The sequence below is a fragment of the Pezoporus flaviventris genome, unplaced genomic scaffold (assembly GCF_033815535.1).
Source record: "Pezoporus flaviventris isolate CSIRO_AGI_PZ_B2104156 unplaced genomic scaffold, CSIRO_AGI_Pfla_v1 ptg000001l, whole genome shotgun sequence".
In the NCBI taxonomy this organism is placed as follows: domain Eukaryota; kingdom Metazoa; phylum Chordata; class Aves; order Psittaciformes; family Psittacidae; genus Pezoporus; species Pezoporus flaviventris.
This window is the reverse complement of record NW_026892549.1, coordinates 28,006,541-28,024,231: the sequence shown is the minus strand read 5'-3', so window position 1 is coordinate 28,024,231 and position 17,691 is coordinate 28,006,541. Positions and strand designations below refer to the sequence as shown.

Below are 17,691 nucleotides of genomic sequence, written 5' to 3'. Positions count from 1 at the left end.
TAACACTCTGATTTTGAAGCAGCTTAAATCTCTGCCCTTTACATTGGCTACTCATGGATTCATGGGTGTTCCGCCTATAGGTGAATCAAAGACCCCATATTTACATCCATGTTTACTGACATGCTTTTAACCCATGCTTCACTAGCAGACACAGCAATGACCTTGTAGCAGCATTTTCCCATTCTCTATGTTTGTGAATGTGGAAGGTCTCTACAGCTCTCACTCAGCAGCTTATCTGCAGGCTGACTGACTGCTGTAACCGATACCAGCCTGGCTGCTGGCGTGGCACTGGTAATTCTCCGTTGGCACCTGTTACCGAATTTACACGTTTCACAGCAAGCCTGCCTACCCCTGCCAGCACTACTGCAGTTCTGATCTGACAGGTCAGTGCCTATCACACTTCTTTAGTTCCCTCCCAGCCCTTCGTTACACCCAGGTGTCAGGACGAAGTTTTCATGGTCTGGTGCAAGCAGAATGAACAGCAAAGAACAAATGCTAACCAAGTTCGATGTGACTTACACATTCTTTTAAAAACCTCTTTTTTTCCCAATTTCCCCTTTCACACTCTCTCTCTTAAGCACGGGGGAGTATTTAAAACGTGAGATCTCTATGTTTCAGCCCTAAGAGACAGAAAGCTGGCCTACTTACACCACTGACTTCAGAAACACAATTTTTCATTATCCCCTATCTTTTACATCACAATCCAAAGCCCTCACAGTCCTGAGATCCGTGTATTTCATACCACACTTCTATCCAAAAAGTTCATCAGTTTGAAAGGATCTAAAATGTGCAAATGAAACAAAAAAAAAACTTGTTCAAACACTTTTTTATTAGTTAAAAAAAAAATATTTTGGCAATACCTAGAGATCCCAAGTGCCAGTGCAGGCAGACGTGAGACACAGATCAGTGAGCCTGACCAAAACACTCAAAGCAAGCGGGCTGGGAAGCAGAGAAGACACGCACCCTGGTACACACCTGCACTTCACTTACAATCAGGGGGGTCTGGCTTATATATGGTGTACAATTGGTTTATGAAGCAAGTGAAAGACTACAGAGCTGAATATTTTTGTCTACAGTGAGCAGGATTTTCTTGTTGTAGTGTCAGCTAATATTTCCAGGTATGCTCTAGGAATGCCATCTCTTGAGCTAGAAGTCCCTAAGTTGATTAATTGCCTTCGTTTTCACCCTGTGAGAGAAGACAAACAGGAAAAGAAATTAAATATTTTCAGTGGAAAACATATATAAATAAAATCATGAGAAAAATCAGTGATGGTAGTCACTACATAAAACCCCACAAACAGCTACAAAACAATGAGGACCATCTGTGCTGCAGAGAACGAATGAATTATCCATTCCTTCTGGGAACCAGACAAACTCTCGCTGTAACTCAGACCTCCAGGGAAAACAAGAGGGTGATTTTATATGCAGTGGAAGTTGAGTTAGCACAGGGCAGGGCTGCCCCTGGCAGGAGCATCCAGCATTCTGCTGCCAGGTCTACCACCCGCCCCGACAGCCTGACGTTAGAACTTGTGCAGAGGTAAAGTCAATCGGATTTGCAGGGCTCTTTTGGGGACTGTTAGCAGAGGGGATGATGGCTGGCGGAGGGTGGTAGGTGCAAGCTGAGATTTCAGGGAGGTTCAGGTACCATGAAAACTGTCATTTCAGAGAATCTGAAAACTGTGGACTGGGTGCATGCAGTGCTGCAGGGCTTGTGGAATGGGTAGCCAAAGGCCTTAGGACTGAAACTGTGAAGGGAATACCACCTGAGAAGCCTTTGTCCCTTTAAAGCATCTAGGTTGGCTGATAAGAGGTTGTCCTTCCTTGTTCAAGAGCTGAAAGAGCTTGGCCCAGAGACTGACGTTTGCCTCAGGGCTTCAAAAAGATGTTACAGGTAGAATAGGTAAAAAAAATAAAATAATTAATTTAAATAGAGGAAAACCTAAAGAAAAATCTATCTTGTTTTCTAAAGCTCTTTTAAAGCATGGCTGCAACCAGGAAAAAACTATTCCATGTGACACTAAAATCATAGAAAAGCATTAAGTATTATATGTGTGTTTCCACCCCACATCAAAATCAGACCAAAGCAGGCAGCAGATCTGTCCAGTCTGTAACTCATGGCAAATTCCTGGTCCCCAAATTCAAGTAGCAAGAGTGAAAACTGATGAGCTCAGTTTTTCATCATGAAAGCGGGAATACTGATGGGCTCCACACGTGGCAGCTCTATAACCACAGAAGGCAAAGGGAAGAACACAGAAAAAGCCCATGTGTGCTCTTGAGAGCCCAGGGACTGTGGGAAGTCCTGGCCGTGGCATCACCTTACCTCTCCACCGCCTCCTGTGCCTGCCACGTCTCCTGCCACCTCCGGCTGCTCCGGCGGCTGTGGTGGAGCCAGGTCCTCCTGCCAAGTCACAAGAGAGATGTTTGTCCTTACTGCCACACAGAGTCATCCCACTGATCTTAGAGAGACCATTTGAGCAGACTGTGCAACATGGGTTTGAGCATTACACACACAGATAAAATACTGGGTTTAATAGATAACAAATATTGCTCAAAATCCATTTTCATGCAGCTTGTTAGAGCAGATGTCTATGGAAAAGCAATTCAATTTCTTGCAACCTGGCTTATGGTCTTTTTCATACAGAAAATCAGTTATTTTTCAGAGGTTTTCTTTCCTGTCACCGAGACCAGAGTTTTAACTTTTTCAGTGTGAAGAAATTTGTGAGGAACAAATAAATTTACCTAGAGTACAACAGATCAAGCCTCGCTTTTCCCACATTATTTTACTTACCCTAAACACTCATTGCATAGACTAATACTAATTTCAGATCTAAGAGCATTATGGTGGCATTAATGTCTTGCCTCAGACAAACTGTCATTATCAAAGGATAAGCTTTTCTGTGTTTGAAGTCCAAGCTTTTTCATGAGCACTTTGGGCTCTTTTAGCTAGTTCCCCATATCTTTCAGTTACCTTCCTATTCAAAGAACAGAAAAAGATCGTTACCAGGCAATCCCTTTAAATGAGATTTGGCCACATGACAAGAGAAGACAAAATCCTGATCATCCTGGATGTGCACAAGGGATGGGCAGAAAGCAGGAATGCATCTCTATGGAATCAATCAGTAAGAGCAGGGAGAAACAGAAATATCAGGACCTCTATTATCCAGCCCCAAGGGAACTCTGCTAAAGTCACAAAGCTTCTGTTCCCTTTGAGGACACATGCCCAGCAGTATCCCCGAATTTTTACTCTTTTCCTACATGAAGACAGGACCACCATAGAAGGAACCTAATACATATATATTACGTGAAGAAAAAGTGAGTTTTGCATGGAAGGGAAATATACCATTTAAATTTCAATATTTTGGAAACATGAGACCACTGCTTTCCCTGGTGCTGCTGTTGATGCAGTGCAAATCAAATGTCCCTGTCACACCTACTGTGAGCAGAACTTTATGCTCTGTATGTTCTGGGGAACTCCACTCTTCATTTTCACACATGTCCTTATTTACCTGTCCAGTCACAACTGCTCTCATCAGCAGAACACCCCTGCTACTTTTGGGACTGAATAAGGGAAGAAGAAGTGATGTGAAATAAGAAGACAAAAATAGACAGATTTCACCGTTACATAGATATAAGGTAGGTCCCATGAAAATTTAAGATGGAAATTGGACTTCAGATCCATTTCTGGCAGGAAGGGGAGCCAGGAGATACAGCTGTAACCTGGTTATACTGCCATAGGCTTCCTGCTGTCCATGCAAACTACTGTAGGGATCAATCCACCAAAGAAAGACGATGGCCAAAATATGAGCTGCAGCCCAGTACTGAAGTCTGTTGCAGCTCCAGACATTCACTTCACCTCCCTGCTGAGAATCAGTTAGTTTGTTAAAAGAGCGTGTCATGCACTGGGGGTGTCTCCATATGAAAAGCACAGTGTGATTGGGTTTTTTTCCCCTAAGAAACATGCCCTTAATTTGCACTGTGGTGTTGTCCGAAATGATTCTTGCTAATATCAACCTGATCCGTGTTAAGAAAGCCCAGGTAACCTTAAATTATGCACAACATGGAGACTGGTTTCTGGTCTCCAGTTCCCAGTGCAGCAGGGATCAGAGGCTGCTCGGGAGAGGCCCCCAGTCTGATGGAGCCTGTCCAAAACGAGTGAACTCTCCTGCTGCCAACAGGACAATGTCAACAGAGCTCACTACTCTATGAGGTTGATCCAGCCACAGGATCCTGTCTATGGCTTTAAAACACTTAATGTGTACAGGGCCGTATAAAATGGCTACACCTTTTAACTTAATGATGCACACTAGGTCAAAGCATGTAAATTGCCTCAAATTGTGTCTGGAAGCTTTACATGCCTTTTTTTGATGGTTAGGTAGAAAGAAAAGAAACCTGCAGTGCAAGCCAATGACAACAGCTGCAAGAGCAAGCAATTTGTAGGTGTTTTACACATGGGGTTTCCAGCTTCCATGTGAAATCATGAAGGTGAATCAGAGGTGACTGCTGAAGGTGCTGAGCTGCACTAGGAAAACTGGGGACAGCTCATAGGAGCACAAGGACAAGTGCAGCGCACCTCACCTTTCTACAGGGCATGACCACCTTCCTGTGAGTTGGCAGATCAGCTCCGGTAGATGGGGAAACAGTCATGGAAAAGAGGATCCTTCTTCAGGTCTATTTTCAGGACACTGCATCCACGAGGGATGGGTGGGCTGAAGAATCCCTGGTTCAGCTATTGTTCTGCTTATTATACCTCTTAAATTGTGCTCTCTGCCAAGACTCTGCTCCAGAAGGATGAAAGTAACTCATCCGTCTATTTTCAGAAAGGAAAGCAACCATGCTTCTGGAGTGTGTTTCATAAACTGTGTTGGAGGAACCAGCACAATCGCAGGATGAAGAGGTGTCAGGCTCTGTTAGGGATGTCGTCTCACAGCCTTTTTCTCACGCGCTTCCCACCCTGCTAAAAACAGTGAGCATGAGATGAGGAAGGGCTGCATTCTTCAGCTGGGTGTTAGCTGGCTGGGGATTTTGATGACTAGCCAGGAAAACAACATACAGAGGAGGACCATGTGATGTGAGGGTCTTCACTTCGGATAAAGAGCCATAAGTTCCTGGGTACTGACCCCAGCTGTAGCACTGACTCGCAGTGTGATGCTGGGCAAGAAAGCAAGGCTGAAAATCCAGCTTCTCTGGAGGACAGCAGCAACTGTGCCATTCCTTTCAGTGCTCATCTCCTCATTAAAAGGGATAAAATGTTCTAAGGGAAAGGCATGTTGCAACCATGAATTAATTAGTAATGCTTCTCCTGCTCTTAAACAGCAAGCAGATTTCCACACACCTCCCCCCCTCCAAAATTATGTATTGTCTTAGAAAAAGCATTTAAAAGGAAAAAAAAAAAAAAAATTTAGTTTATTATGGGCTGGTTTCTCAATAACTTTGTGTGTGTGTGTGTGTGTGTGTGTGTGTGTGTTTGTGTGTGATTTTGGCTAGAGACGAGAGAAAACCAAAGTAGTTTAACATAGTAGCTAAGTAAGACCTTAGAGTCTTTACAGGAATTATATTACAGCAATACTATGCAAGTTCTAAAATATTTATATATGTATAAATTATTTGTAAATAGAATATACACCCTATATAAGGTTATATATATATATATATAAAATACAATATTTCACTAAGGTTATGAAACATAGTTACATGTTCAGGTGTTGCTAATGAAAAGCTCAACAAGTGAGGACCTGCCATTTATAAAAATATTCCTGTGCAATGTTAAGAGGTCTTACATAGAGTGCACTATAGGCTCCTGGGGTCAGGGATTTTAATATGCTTTTTTAAAAACAGATTTGAAAAGTCCACAGATTTTGGAAAAGAAAAAAAAAAAGAAAAAACCAAACTCTCCCAAACAAAATAATTACACCTTGATTCTTCAGATTTCTCTATTTCACAGATTCTATGAAATTCCCTTTTTCAGCTCAGCAAATGCATCGTATGCACTGCTGGCCAAGCCCATACATGAAATGGAATTTATATTTTTATCCATATCATGTTATAGGCCAGTGATCTTTTTTTTTTTTTACCATCCCCCAAAATTCTGAGATAAACTTATCAGGATTATCTTCCTTATCTAACAGAGAAAGCATGCAGAGTCTAAATGCTGGATGCATCAAAAACTCAACAAATTCAGTGGCAAGCAAGATTTCGCTGTTCTATTATTTATTATTATTATTATTATTATTATTATTTTAAGGCCATACAACCAGAAAGATTCACTGGAAACCTAATCTGCTACAAATTTAACAGCCTGCAATGAGACATCAATTGCATAAGGCAGAGAAAGGTTCAGCCTCCTGTAGTGCTCTTGACCTTGGGCGTTGGAGCAAAAGCAATGCTACTTGGCAGCATCCCCAAACCACTCCCTTCTAAAGCCTCAGGCAACCTGACAGGTCCTATGGACGGGCTGTCCTGGATGGGTTTCGGGCTGAACATGCCCTGAGTGATGCTGACAGCTCTGAGTAAGAGGTCAACCCATGATTAAAGTGAGTGGACCCACTGACAGGACAGACAGATGGGTGCGAGGGATTCCCGTCTTACAGTACAAACCTGGTGGACTCTTGGGGTAGCTTTGTTTTCATCCAGTTCATAGCCAGACTCTCTTAGGGTTTTTCCTGGGGCTGCTTTTACAAACAATACGTATTTAATAATGCTTATCCTTTTATTATCCTACAGAATTACTGTGGCACAAACCTTTAGCCATGAAGCGCACACATAGTCTTGCAGACTTTAGGGCTTCACCACTGCCTCTAACTCAGCTCTCCTCCATGTGAAAAACGTACACCTGGAAGCACTGATGAGCCAGAGGGAAGCACAGAAAAAGTGCATGTAGGCAGAGTACGCCACGCCACGCTGCTTTTGCAGTCTCCCCTGCTCCATGGGATGCTGAAGGATACCACTGGGATGCAACACCACATCAGTGAAGAAGCTTGAACACAAAGGCTGAAGCTTGCATACAAAGGAGAAAAGTTTCAACTATTTAGTCTACTTAATTGTAAGCTAGTGCAGTTGTCAATTTCCCTGCTTCTCCTGCTTAGCAGCTCTGCTCTTGGTGGCCTCTCAGCTACCCTTGGTTACTCTCTCCTAGTGGCACTTGCCCTGTCCAAACAAACTTAAATAGGGAGGTCACTCATCAGTTTCTGCTTCTAATTCCTTCGGTGTGACTGTCTTACTGTTGGTGGCATTGCAGGGTTTAAGGGAGCAGAATATGTACATCAACCGCTCATATTCAAAATGTGCAGTTGTTACGAAAGCGATAAGCCGTGGCACGGGTGCGGTACACATGCGCTAGATCGAGCGCAGACAGAAACAACATGATGCAGTGAATGCGCCCAGCAGTTGCACACAGCTGACAACTGCTCAAAGAATTAATGAAATCAAAAAAAGATCAAACCCAATTCAAAACAACAGAGCCATGAACGGACAACTAAACCATATAAAAACTGACATGGCAAATAGATTGAAGGGAAGATCTAGGTAGAGGGCATAAGGAAGCATCAGCTACTGGGAAAATTATTCCAGTCCCCAGGGGACATGTTGTGAGTGTGTATGCGTGTGTATGTACATGTGCTTGCTCCCAACCACGTGGTGTCTGCAATGCAGCAAACTTTGTGCTGTGTCATGTAGACAAAGAATTAATCCTCTTCTAAGACAGGGATGTTTAGTGGGCGGTTATATCACTAAAATCCCTTAATGTTCCCCCTTGGGACTGGGATGATTGCAGAGCCACAGACAAAACAGATTACTGATGGGTCTCATTCCTTTGCATATCAGAAAAATTGTGGAGGGTCCATAGTCTCCTAACTTACATACCTTTTAGTTTATACTTAAAAAGTCCCCTAAATGAACCAATACTTTCTTGTACACAGCAGTGACCAGGCTAGTGCCAAAGCCCTACTAGGTGATGCCAACACTACTTGAGGTTGCTCTCATCTGACGCTCGTCACCCCTCCACAGGCATAGAGTTATTTCAACCCTGTTTCTTTCTACCTGGCTCCAAGTGCTCCCACTGAGGACAGCAAGGACCTGTCAACTAATGTTGTCCATGCGTGTCCACATATCAGTTCCTGCCACATCCTGCAAAAGGGATGAATTCTTCCCTATGGCCAAGGTCACCATCTGATATACCCGCAGAGCAAAACCACCCTGCGGCTGCTGCCCCAAGCAAACTTAATCCAGAATCCTTAAGAGCTCCCCATTCCTTGCTAGTATGTGCCTGCCACTGACCCCAGCTGTCAAACGTACAGACTAAATGTCAACAAGCTTTCTGTAATTGATATTAATACTGGGAATGCTCAGCTAGGGACATGCCTCCTAGGCCACTCAACTCCCCAGATTTGAATCATTACATTGCAGTGCTCAGTGTCATGCATTCACAAAGATTCTATGGCGTTTTGAACACCCCTATATAAAGTCAGCAGGAAACAACACTGGAGACAGTTGAAAACATAAATAAGATGCTAGAAACTGCTCTTTGCAGTTAGACGGAAGGAGGACAGGGTGGAGCATGAGCAAGTCTCAGGACTGGATGTAACAGCTCTCTGAAACTTCAGGGGCTGAAATGCTTGTGTATAATTCCATGATTGTGAGATTATAACAGAAGGTATTGATTTTTTAAACAGGTAACTGCTATACCTTATCACTCTTCTCAGTGTATCTCCAATGGGTGTCTCACTTGCATTATGGTGCCTGGTGCTGCTCTTGGCAGCCTCCAGCTATATTTTCCATTAGCAAATTGTGCAGACCTGGAGAAAACAGCTGGTGCTAAGAGCCCAACACGACCCCTCCACTCCCTTCAGGGCCCTCCCTCCAGAGCAGCTCTGGCTCTGAGGCAATTAACCTTTAGCAGCTGGGATGCACTTGGTGTGCATATGGAGCTCAATCTTCCGTGTTATTGCTATCTGAAAGGTATCTAGCAGATGAAGTATGGTAAGGATGGCTATGAGATTCACACTCCTTATCTAAATTGAACGAAATGAGTAAAGTAGACGACCTCCCTCTTTCACACAAACATTTTCCTTAATTTCATTCTCCTGTGACTACTTTGGCCTTGTTTTTCCTGTTTTCCTTCTTCTGCCCACCTCTGCTATTTAGCATAACACCATCCAAAGCCATTCCCTGTCTCCCTCATTTACTCTGGCCTTTGGCACATGACACTTCCCACGTCTTTATTTCTTGATCAGTCCCCATTTTAATAGTAAGCAGACAGACATCAATGAAGATGTAAGAATGACAGTTCAGATGCAGCTGGAAAACTCACAGCTTTTGTATATTGCTTGCAGCCTGCATAACCCAGAACCACTACTAGGGTGAAAGAATCTCTGATTTTCGAAGGGCTTACCTGCACAAGGGTAAAAGCAGATAATATTGACCTGTTTGAGGTATGAAAGTAACACCTGTAAGTTGTAAGTCATCAGTCTTTGAGGGGGGCTCTCACTTAGGACAAAACAGACTGTTGCTGTTGCTCAGTCCTTGCCAGAAAGGGAGACAATTTGGTATCAGGAGGATGGATTTCTACCATCAGCAAATTCCTAGGTCTCCTGGGTCAGCCACCCTGCACCCAGTCAGTCAAGAGGTAAAAGGGGGGTGTCTGGCCCCATGGAATCAGGAATCACTGTTTGCATTGCTGCAGCCTAACTGCTGCTCCCTAAGGGAACAGAGATTAAATTTATCCCAAGGGCTTAGCACAACGTCTGTATCTGCTGATTTCACATGCTTTCAGGAGAACATTTTGCGTCATCCGTAGCTGCTGGTCTTTTTTGTCAGCCTATTCTCTCAGGATTTATATGGTGTGTAGAAGTTTTGTTTCATATCACAATGTGTTTACGTGCAGGTCAGGAAATTCATCAGCAAACTGTGTGAACAATTAAAACAATTTTGGCCAACCTCACCGCTTTGATTCTGGGTTTGGGTTTGCCGTGACTCATCTACCTCATGTCGCTATCAACACCACTGATCACAGCTCTCTGAAGAGTGGAAATGCAGCCAGGCTTACCAAAGAACTGCCAAATATTAGTCTCAAGTACAGTACAAATGGTTGTGGTTTGTTACCCCCCAGTAAAAGCATCTTCTCTGATGATCAACTCTGCCTTCATCTAGGGGGTTGTTCTGCTCCTTCACATCCCCTTTAAACCCTCATTTGAAGCAACCTAGTTTGTCAAGGTTAGTTAGGCTGGAGGACAGAAGATGCCTCTTCCTAATCTGGTTTAACCCGTGCACAATCTGTGTCCCATGGCCTTTATGAACCAGTTGTCAAAGTGAGCCCAGAGCAGAGCAGGAGGGTCAGGCTCCCTGCCTGAATTGCTGCTGCCCTCTGCTGCCTGCAGAGTGGCTGGGCCGGGGTCAAGGTGTGAGGGCAAGGCTTTGCTCCTGCTCCTTCACACCCCACACGTCCCTCAGCTCTGACCCTGGCCACATGCCCACTGCAGCCTGGACGGGTTTCTACTCAAGTCCCTGGGAAGAATGCTTATCTACATTGATCAGAAAACGGGGAGCTGGGCTCTTGCCAGCAGTGCCTGCTGACGGGACAGCACACAATGGGCATGAGTTGATTAACATGTCCATCTGAACGTACGAAAACACTTTTTTTCCCATGAGAGTGGTCAAACACTGGCACAGGTTGCTCAGTGATATTGCAGAGTCTCCATCTGCGGAGATATTCAAAACCCAACCAGATAAAGTCCTGGGCAACATGCTTTCATTACCCTAAGGGAGTCAGACTAGATGATCTCAAGTGGTCCCTTCCAAACTAAATGATTCTGGGATTATGTTAGCATTATACAGTAATATTAAACATTATATCAAAGCAGACATTGCTGAAAACCTCTCACTGAATAGGTAAAACCATCATTTGCAAGTGTTTCAGCAATCTGGTCTACTGGGAGATGTGCTCATGGCAGGGGGGGTTAGAACTAGATGATCTTTAAGATTCCTTCCAACACAAACCATTCTATGATTCTATATTTTAAATGTAATCCAAAGATGTCTCTTTGGTCCTGAATACTGCTGAAGAAACAAACACACCTTTTTCACAACTCCTGTAGTGGCCACGATGGTCTCTGCTCCTTCTACAGTCTTGTTTGCCACTGTATTCACGCTGGCTACTACAGCTTCTCCCACCACGTTGGCCTGTTCTTTGGTCTTCTCAGCAACTGAGCAACAAAAGCAGAAAGTCAATGAGCCAGGCACTGCCAAAAGGCTGCCAAGTTCAGTAGGACAATAAACATTTGTACTGAGGTAAGAGAAGAAACTGGCCCTGCTACAGTCCCTATTTTGTTTTCTTTTATATGAGATCACATCTGAATTTAGATTATGTACATGAGGGTTTTGCCTGATTCAAAATGCTGCTCAGAGAGCAGCTCTGCAGCTTGCCAGGCCTTGTAGACAACTGGAGAATGAAAAATTCACTGTGATATACTAAGAGACATTTGTGCAAATAAGGTATTTTGCGTTGCAGACGGCACATTACCTCTATCAGGGCACCTTCTGTTGGATTTAATACACCTGGGGAAAAAACTAAATTAATCATTAAATTCTCTAGTGAAAGGATCCATTCATCTCTCTTGAAGGCAGTCCACTCAGCTTCCCTGCCTTGGGAGCTCGGGATACCTAGAAGGATCTCTTTGGGTCTCTGACTCTGGGACTGCCTGTCAGGAGTGTCTCAAAGACAACAGTTTTAGCCTGACAGGACCCTCTCTGCATGCTAGGCAGCATCCTTGACATTGTGAAATGTCTAAACTGCTGTGAACCATCTGAATCTGACAAGCAACATCTGTCAGATGTTTTCTGACCTGCTCTACTGATTAAATATTTTCTCTCATCCACGTGCACTTGCAAATGCCAGACCCTGAGCCATCACTCCTGGAAAACATCCTCCATTCATCAAATGGAAGGTCACGCAGATCACTGCTGCCCCCCAGAGACCTTCTATTTGGCAGGAGTGATGGCCTCATCAAGAGGTCCAGCAGACCATCACAGATTTCCGCGTCTCTCCCAGGGCTGCAGTCTTACCTGAGGTCACACTTTGCACTACGCCTTCCTTGGTTTTGGTACCTGTGAAAGGAAACACACAGCCCATCAGTGCTAGCTGGCAAAAAACTCCCTGGTTTTTGGACATGGATGGCTTTCTGTTCTTACGAGGTGCAGTGGGGAGCTGTGGTGCTACCAGCACCTCCTGTTAAGACATAACAATTTGGAGAGCCAGCAGATGGGATCAGCTCCCTTCCCCAGTAAAGTCATAGGTGGACAACTTCAACTGCAAATTGTCTGGAGATGCCTAGACCTGAAATTTCTTGATGATACCATGCTGAAGTATGAAAAATTGTCCCTGGGATGTTTCCAAAATGACAAGGAGAACTGAGTGGAGGTAAATCAATGTTAAGCTAATTGTAAACACAAATGTATATTAAGTCACCTGGTGAAATATCACCTACGTCAGTCTTTCAAGACAAGGAATCACATCCGTGACTCTTCCGTGCCTTTCAGCAGGATACTTGACTACAGTGGACACTTAAAGCTTCATTCTGTACCTGTAATAAAGACTCTGGAGAAACCTGAGGTTGAATTTGCAGAACAACCAACAACCTACTACGTACTTACTTACTAGATTCCCATGTCAGTGCCTCAGCCTAAGCTGTAAGTGCCTGCTACAGCGATGAACAGAATGCAGATGTTTTTAACCCAAAATTATGAAGTATACCATATGTATGCTTACACTGTAATTTATCTTGCTGTTCACAAGGCAAGGATGCGAAGATCAACAGGATGTGAAGGCATTCAGTTTGCAATGCAAATAGCCCTTAAGGAATAATTAATCTCTGCAGTTTTCCTCCATGCTTGGAGTGACCTGCTACGCATCCCTTCTATTTATATACTGTTGCACATAGTGGGTTAAATCATATGGTAAATAGGCAGCCCTTGCAGTAACTAGATACTTTTTCACATTACAAAAATAAAGGATCAAATTTATCTCTGTTGGAAGTTAAACCAACACATGCCAAAAGGTTCCACTGGTCCCACTTTACTGTATTTTGTAAATCGTCTGCACATATACAGGCTCCAACTTCCTGTACTGATACAATAAAAGGATTTTTATGGCCAACTGTCAAAGCAATAGAAATAAAGAGTCAGGCAGATCTTTAACTCCAGGGGTACCAGAGCATCCAGGGGTGTGGTGGGATAAATCAGCTACAAACCACATCTCGCTCTTGCTGACAGACTGAAAAGCAAAACAGGTGCAGCACCCTGATAACAAGAGATCCAGCCCAGTTCTGTTCTGCTCGATACGTGTTATGCACTATTGAAAGTAATTCTCAATTGTTGATTTATTTTGGTGGTTGTAAGCATTGCTTGGGCGGAACAAAGCTGGTTTACTGCAATAATGCTATCAACATTTCACTCCACCCTCCCAGACTGTGTTCAAACTGAAGAGATGAAGTCTTTATACTTGTTACTGTTCTAAACAGCAGTTCCTACTGATGCATACTATAGGTGTGCACTGCTGTAAACTGGGCTGAAGAATGATGCCCATGATAGACATACATGACAGGAGCACAGCAGTGAGCAGAGCAGATACAAGTCTCAAGCCACGAACACGAACTTCTGAGCGGGCCAAATGTACACAGTTCAATTCAGACACCATCTTGCTTTAGTTTCCCTCCCAGTGCCATTCCAACCAAAGTCTGCCACAGTACTGATTCGACATACAAGATCATCTCACATCAGACACAGATGTTCAAGCTTAGCCCTTCTTTGCTCTTTTTTTTGGTCAAAGAGCAGTTGTTAGGCAAGCAAAGTATATAATTTGCTGTACTGACCTTTGCATATGTTTCAGTTTTGCAGTAAACATGCTTAGTGAGACAGGAGGTGTACTTCTGTGTATTTTTTTCCAGACTTTTGATTTAAGATGATTATCTGGGCTCAATTCCTTCTCAGGGTGAGTGGGTGGGCGACATGTCTTTTGATGTTCCAAAACATCAATAGTTCCAAAAAGGAGGGATGCAGGTAGAAGAAACACCTTGGCATCCACTTCACAACAGAAGCGGTGGCACTGGGAAGTGCCTCTGCTCCAGCCTGGGGAGAGTTTGCCTCATCTTCCTAATCCACAGCCCTGACCACACCCAATGACTCAGGCTCAGCATCCATTATTCACCACATGAAACCTGACCTTCTGGTGCATACCCTTGCCAGCCACCGGAATCCGTTGAATCAGAAAGCAATCAACTGATGCTCAATCTCATTTCACTCATTAGTCCTTGCCTGCAGCTTGTGTACACAGAATTAAAAGAGACAGGATGCATGAACTTTTGAGCTCTGTGAGTCACCTCTAAGAGCTTTGGTATACCAAGGGTGCGACCAAGGTGGTGGAGCGCTGTGCAGTGGGAAAAGGTTTATGGTAGAAGAGAGTATTTTGATGTGCTGTAAGTCCTGTGGGAGTTCACTCTTTTTAGAGAAACTCTGTTTATGTAAAGCTTGGTGCCCTGGGGCTTTCTGCAACATGTGTGGTTGAAAGCTGTTCTGGAAACCTAGAAATGTATTCTTTGTTGAGGCTTCCTGAATTATAGTATTAAAGGGTACTAATGACCTTACACTCAATACTCTGGTGCAGCTTTGCATTAACTTCATTAACTTCAGCACCACTTATCCCCCTATTTAAGCCAAATAAAAAAAGACATCCCATCAAATCAGCTGCTGGACACACATTAACATGCCAGTTCGGTATACCCAGAGGCCGTTACAGTTTGGAGAGCAGACTGTGATTTTTACTAAGTGCAAAGGTGGTTCATGCTACAGGAGTTCTCCCTCTCTCCTTTTGTGCATCCTCTTCTCCACCCTATCTATTCAGCAAGCCACGTGGTGGGGCAGAAGCATCTCATGCTCATGACTCTCCCAGCAACAGCCATATCTCCAACCAGCTCAGCTGTGAACCACACTGCAGTGTTAGCACAGGAGGAAGGCATCTCCAGCCCTGGCACGGGTTGTGGGAACTGAACCTGCGTGGCTCAGAGGGGAGGGATGAGGTGGCCGCAGTACCCTGGTGATGCTGTCTGCTCCAGGCGGATGCCTCTGAATAAGCATCATCTTGTTCTCCTGGGGTGGCAGCAAGTGACTCATCGGGTGCTGTAGTCGTGTCCAGACATCTGGAATCCTCCTCGGAGAGTCAGCAGTGAGTTAACACAAACCTGAATGAAAGTCAAGGATCCACTTCATCCATCCTAGGCTTTGGGGTTTTTCCTCCCTTTCCTGACGCTCTGGAAAGACCCTCAAGATTTTATACAAGTATTATTTTCTCCTAGCATCCAAAAATTCAGGATGCAACACATAACACTCTAGACCAAGCTGCTGGGACAGGGGTCTGCAAAGGAAGAAGCAGGGAAGGAACAGTTCAGGTCTGTGATTAACTCTTCATGTGGCACAGTGAGAAAAGGCAGCATGAACACACTTATCATTCCAGTTTTAATCGATACACTTGGTTTCCACTTCCTCTTCTTACTTAAAAATCAATTCTCTGAGCTAATCAGCATCTGGCCTTTATTTATCCTGCCTGTGAAAGACTGATTTTTTTCCAAAGGGCTGAGCATTCCCCCGCATGCAACAGGAACTGAATCAGCCAAGGCAGAGCAATATGCAGTGCATGACAGGGCAGGAACAAGCCAAATCAAAAAAAAATAGGACGAGAAAGCACTGAATCTTCACCTTGATCCTTATTGGAGCCTCATTCCGAGATTTAGGTTTTAAGAAGGTTGTTAGAAAACTTCATTGAAAAGGTTAGGATCTCATAAGCAGACTCTACCTCACGGCTGTGCAAAACTGAAACCCAGGCCAGAGTATGGAGATGTACCAGCTCACTGAACAGAGATGCGAGGAATTACGTATAAAGGTTCAGAATAACCCGTCTGGCACCCCCAAATCAGGAAGCAACTGGAGCAGGAGTGATGACATGATTTGACACCTAGGTGTGACGTTTTGCAGGCTGGTGTTTCAGCTGTTTACATGGATGCTATTTACCTTTTTGTCTTGCGAGTCAGCTTCAAATTGAAATGCGAACTGTTATGTATGTTCATTTACAGCATGCCAGTATTTGAGTATTTAAAATTTCAGGATGAAAACATTATCAGATCTCCTACACAAAATTGGTATTTCATTTGTAATGTACAAATTTGTATCTCTAGCTATTGTCGAGAGAGGTGTTTCAAATACAGTAGCTATGTACAGCTATGGATGTCTCAGCATAACAGCAGGAAGAGCCTGTATGCAAACTTTCCCACTAAACACCCCCTCTCTCGCATACCTAGCAAACATAAAAAGCTATGTGAGATGCAGTAATCAGCAGTGAGGTAATCAGTCTTGAGAACCTAAGACTTCATAGATTCTACATTATCTGGAATATCTGACCATCCAGCCATATAATTGCATGTGCAAGACGGTGGATATAGTGGGTTTTGAGGGTGACCTTGAAAAGGGAGGTTTCTGAAACAGCACATTAACTGTGAGGGAGGTCTCTAGGCAAGACATCAGTCATGCTGTTTTCCAGATCCTATCCTTTGGGCGAAACTAATCTGGGCAACTCTTGTAAAGCAAGGTTAATGCGTCAGTCAACAAGAGGAGGGTTTCAAGATAAAGTGGTATATTTGTGGGGAAACAGATGCATCCTGCAATGCCCACTTAATAACCCTGCTGGCTTCTCTCAGGGACCTCCTCAGCATGTCTCTCACAGCGTGGAGGTGAGGCGGACACCAGCATTGCTCTGATGCCTGGAGAGTGAATGACTCACCCTGCAAACAACCAGCAGTCATAACAGAAACCGTCCAGCTGGGCATCTGCTCCTTAACATTGCATTAGTTCTGCATCCCCTGAAGTAGTGGTTGTTTCTCTGTCTAATCAATGGTTGGGGAAACTGAGGCACGGGGAGGATGTGGCACTCCAAGCTTACACAGCAACTCTATGACAGAGCTGAGGATGCTATCCAGACCTCCCACCGTTCACTCCCAAGCTTTAGCCACAGTATAACTCCCCCAGACATCCTCAGGGATAATCTACACAGCAGTTCCTGCTCAAAATACATTTTGAAAACAGTCTCTCTTACCTACATACATCACCCCTTCTTTAGTCTTCTCAGCAGCTTCTGTCACTCCCTGCTTGGTCTTTTCTGCAGCAGCTACCACACCTTCTTTAGCAATGGAGAAACCTTTCTTAAAGACATCCATTCTTGTTGCTTGATAGAGTATTATCTGGATGATCTGAGTGAGGGAGAGCAGCAAAAAGCACCTCGAGACTGGGACTGCAGCTTCACCCTCAGCAAATACTCAGTTGCTCTGCCAGACTCTGCCTTTGCTCTTACTCCTCTGCTGGATGAAGGCAGTGTGGCAAACCTCACATCCTTTGCTGTCTCTTATTGATGAAGTGCACTGCAGTGTAGCCAATACCTGTGAACAGCTGATACTGAAATATTAATGATATGGAGATGTTTGTGAAGATTTAAGAGGGAAGGGGGAGAGGAGGACAACGACACCAGTAGGTAAAGGACTGTCTGGAAAATTTCCAGACAGATAGAGCTTTTAAAATATTCTGCAGTGCTCTCATTCAAGGATGCTCTCATGTGAAGAGGGACTTTTTATCTGAAGAGCTAAGCTCCTGAAAGGGCATCTC

General features: G+C 44.1%; 1 protein-coding gene across 1 annotated transcript; it reads right to left on the bottom strand.

Annotated features, from left to right (window-relative positions):
• Window positions 1-963: 963 nt before the first annotated feature.
• SNCG (synuclein gamma) lies at window positions 964-17,691 on the bottom strand. Its single transcript, XM_061449580.1, has 5 exons — window positions 17,129-17,691; window positions 12,055-12,096; window positions 11,068-11,195; window positions 2,321-2,398; window positions 964-1,186 (listed from the first exon to the last, which is right to left on the bottom strand). The coding sequence occupies exons 1-5, from the start codon at window positions 17,247-17,249 to the stop codon at window positions 1,166-1,168; spliced, it is 390 nt and encodes a 129-aa protein (XP_061305564.1). The 5' UTR covers window positions 17,250-17,691; the 3' UTR covers window positions 964-1,165.

Bases quoted from the DNA above. Each gene is read 5' to 3' on its own strand.
- SNCG (XM_061449580.1), bottom strand. From the start codon at position 17,249: ATGGATGTCTTTAAGAAAGGTTTCTCCATTGCTAAAGAAGGTGTGGTA. The intron at 11,196-12,054 runs GTAAGACTGCAG...TTTGTTGCTCAG, and splicing joins AGTGCAAAGTGTGACCTCAG to TTGCTGAGAAGACCAAAGAA. The intron at 2,399-11,067 runs GTGTGTTTGTTT...GTGACTTGGCAG, and splicing joins CTACAGGAGTTGTGAAAAAG to GAGGACCTGGCTCCACCACA.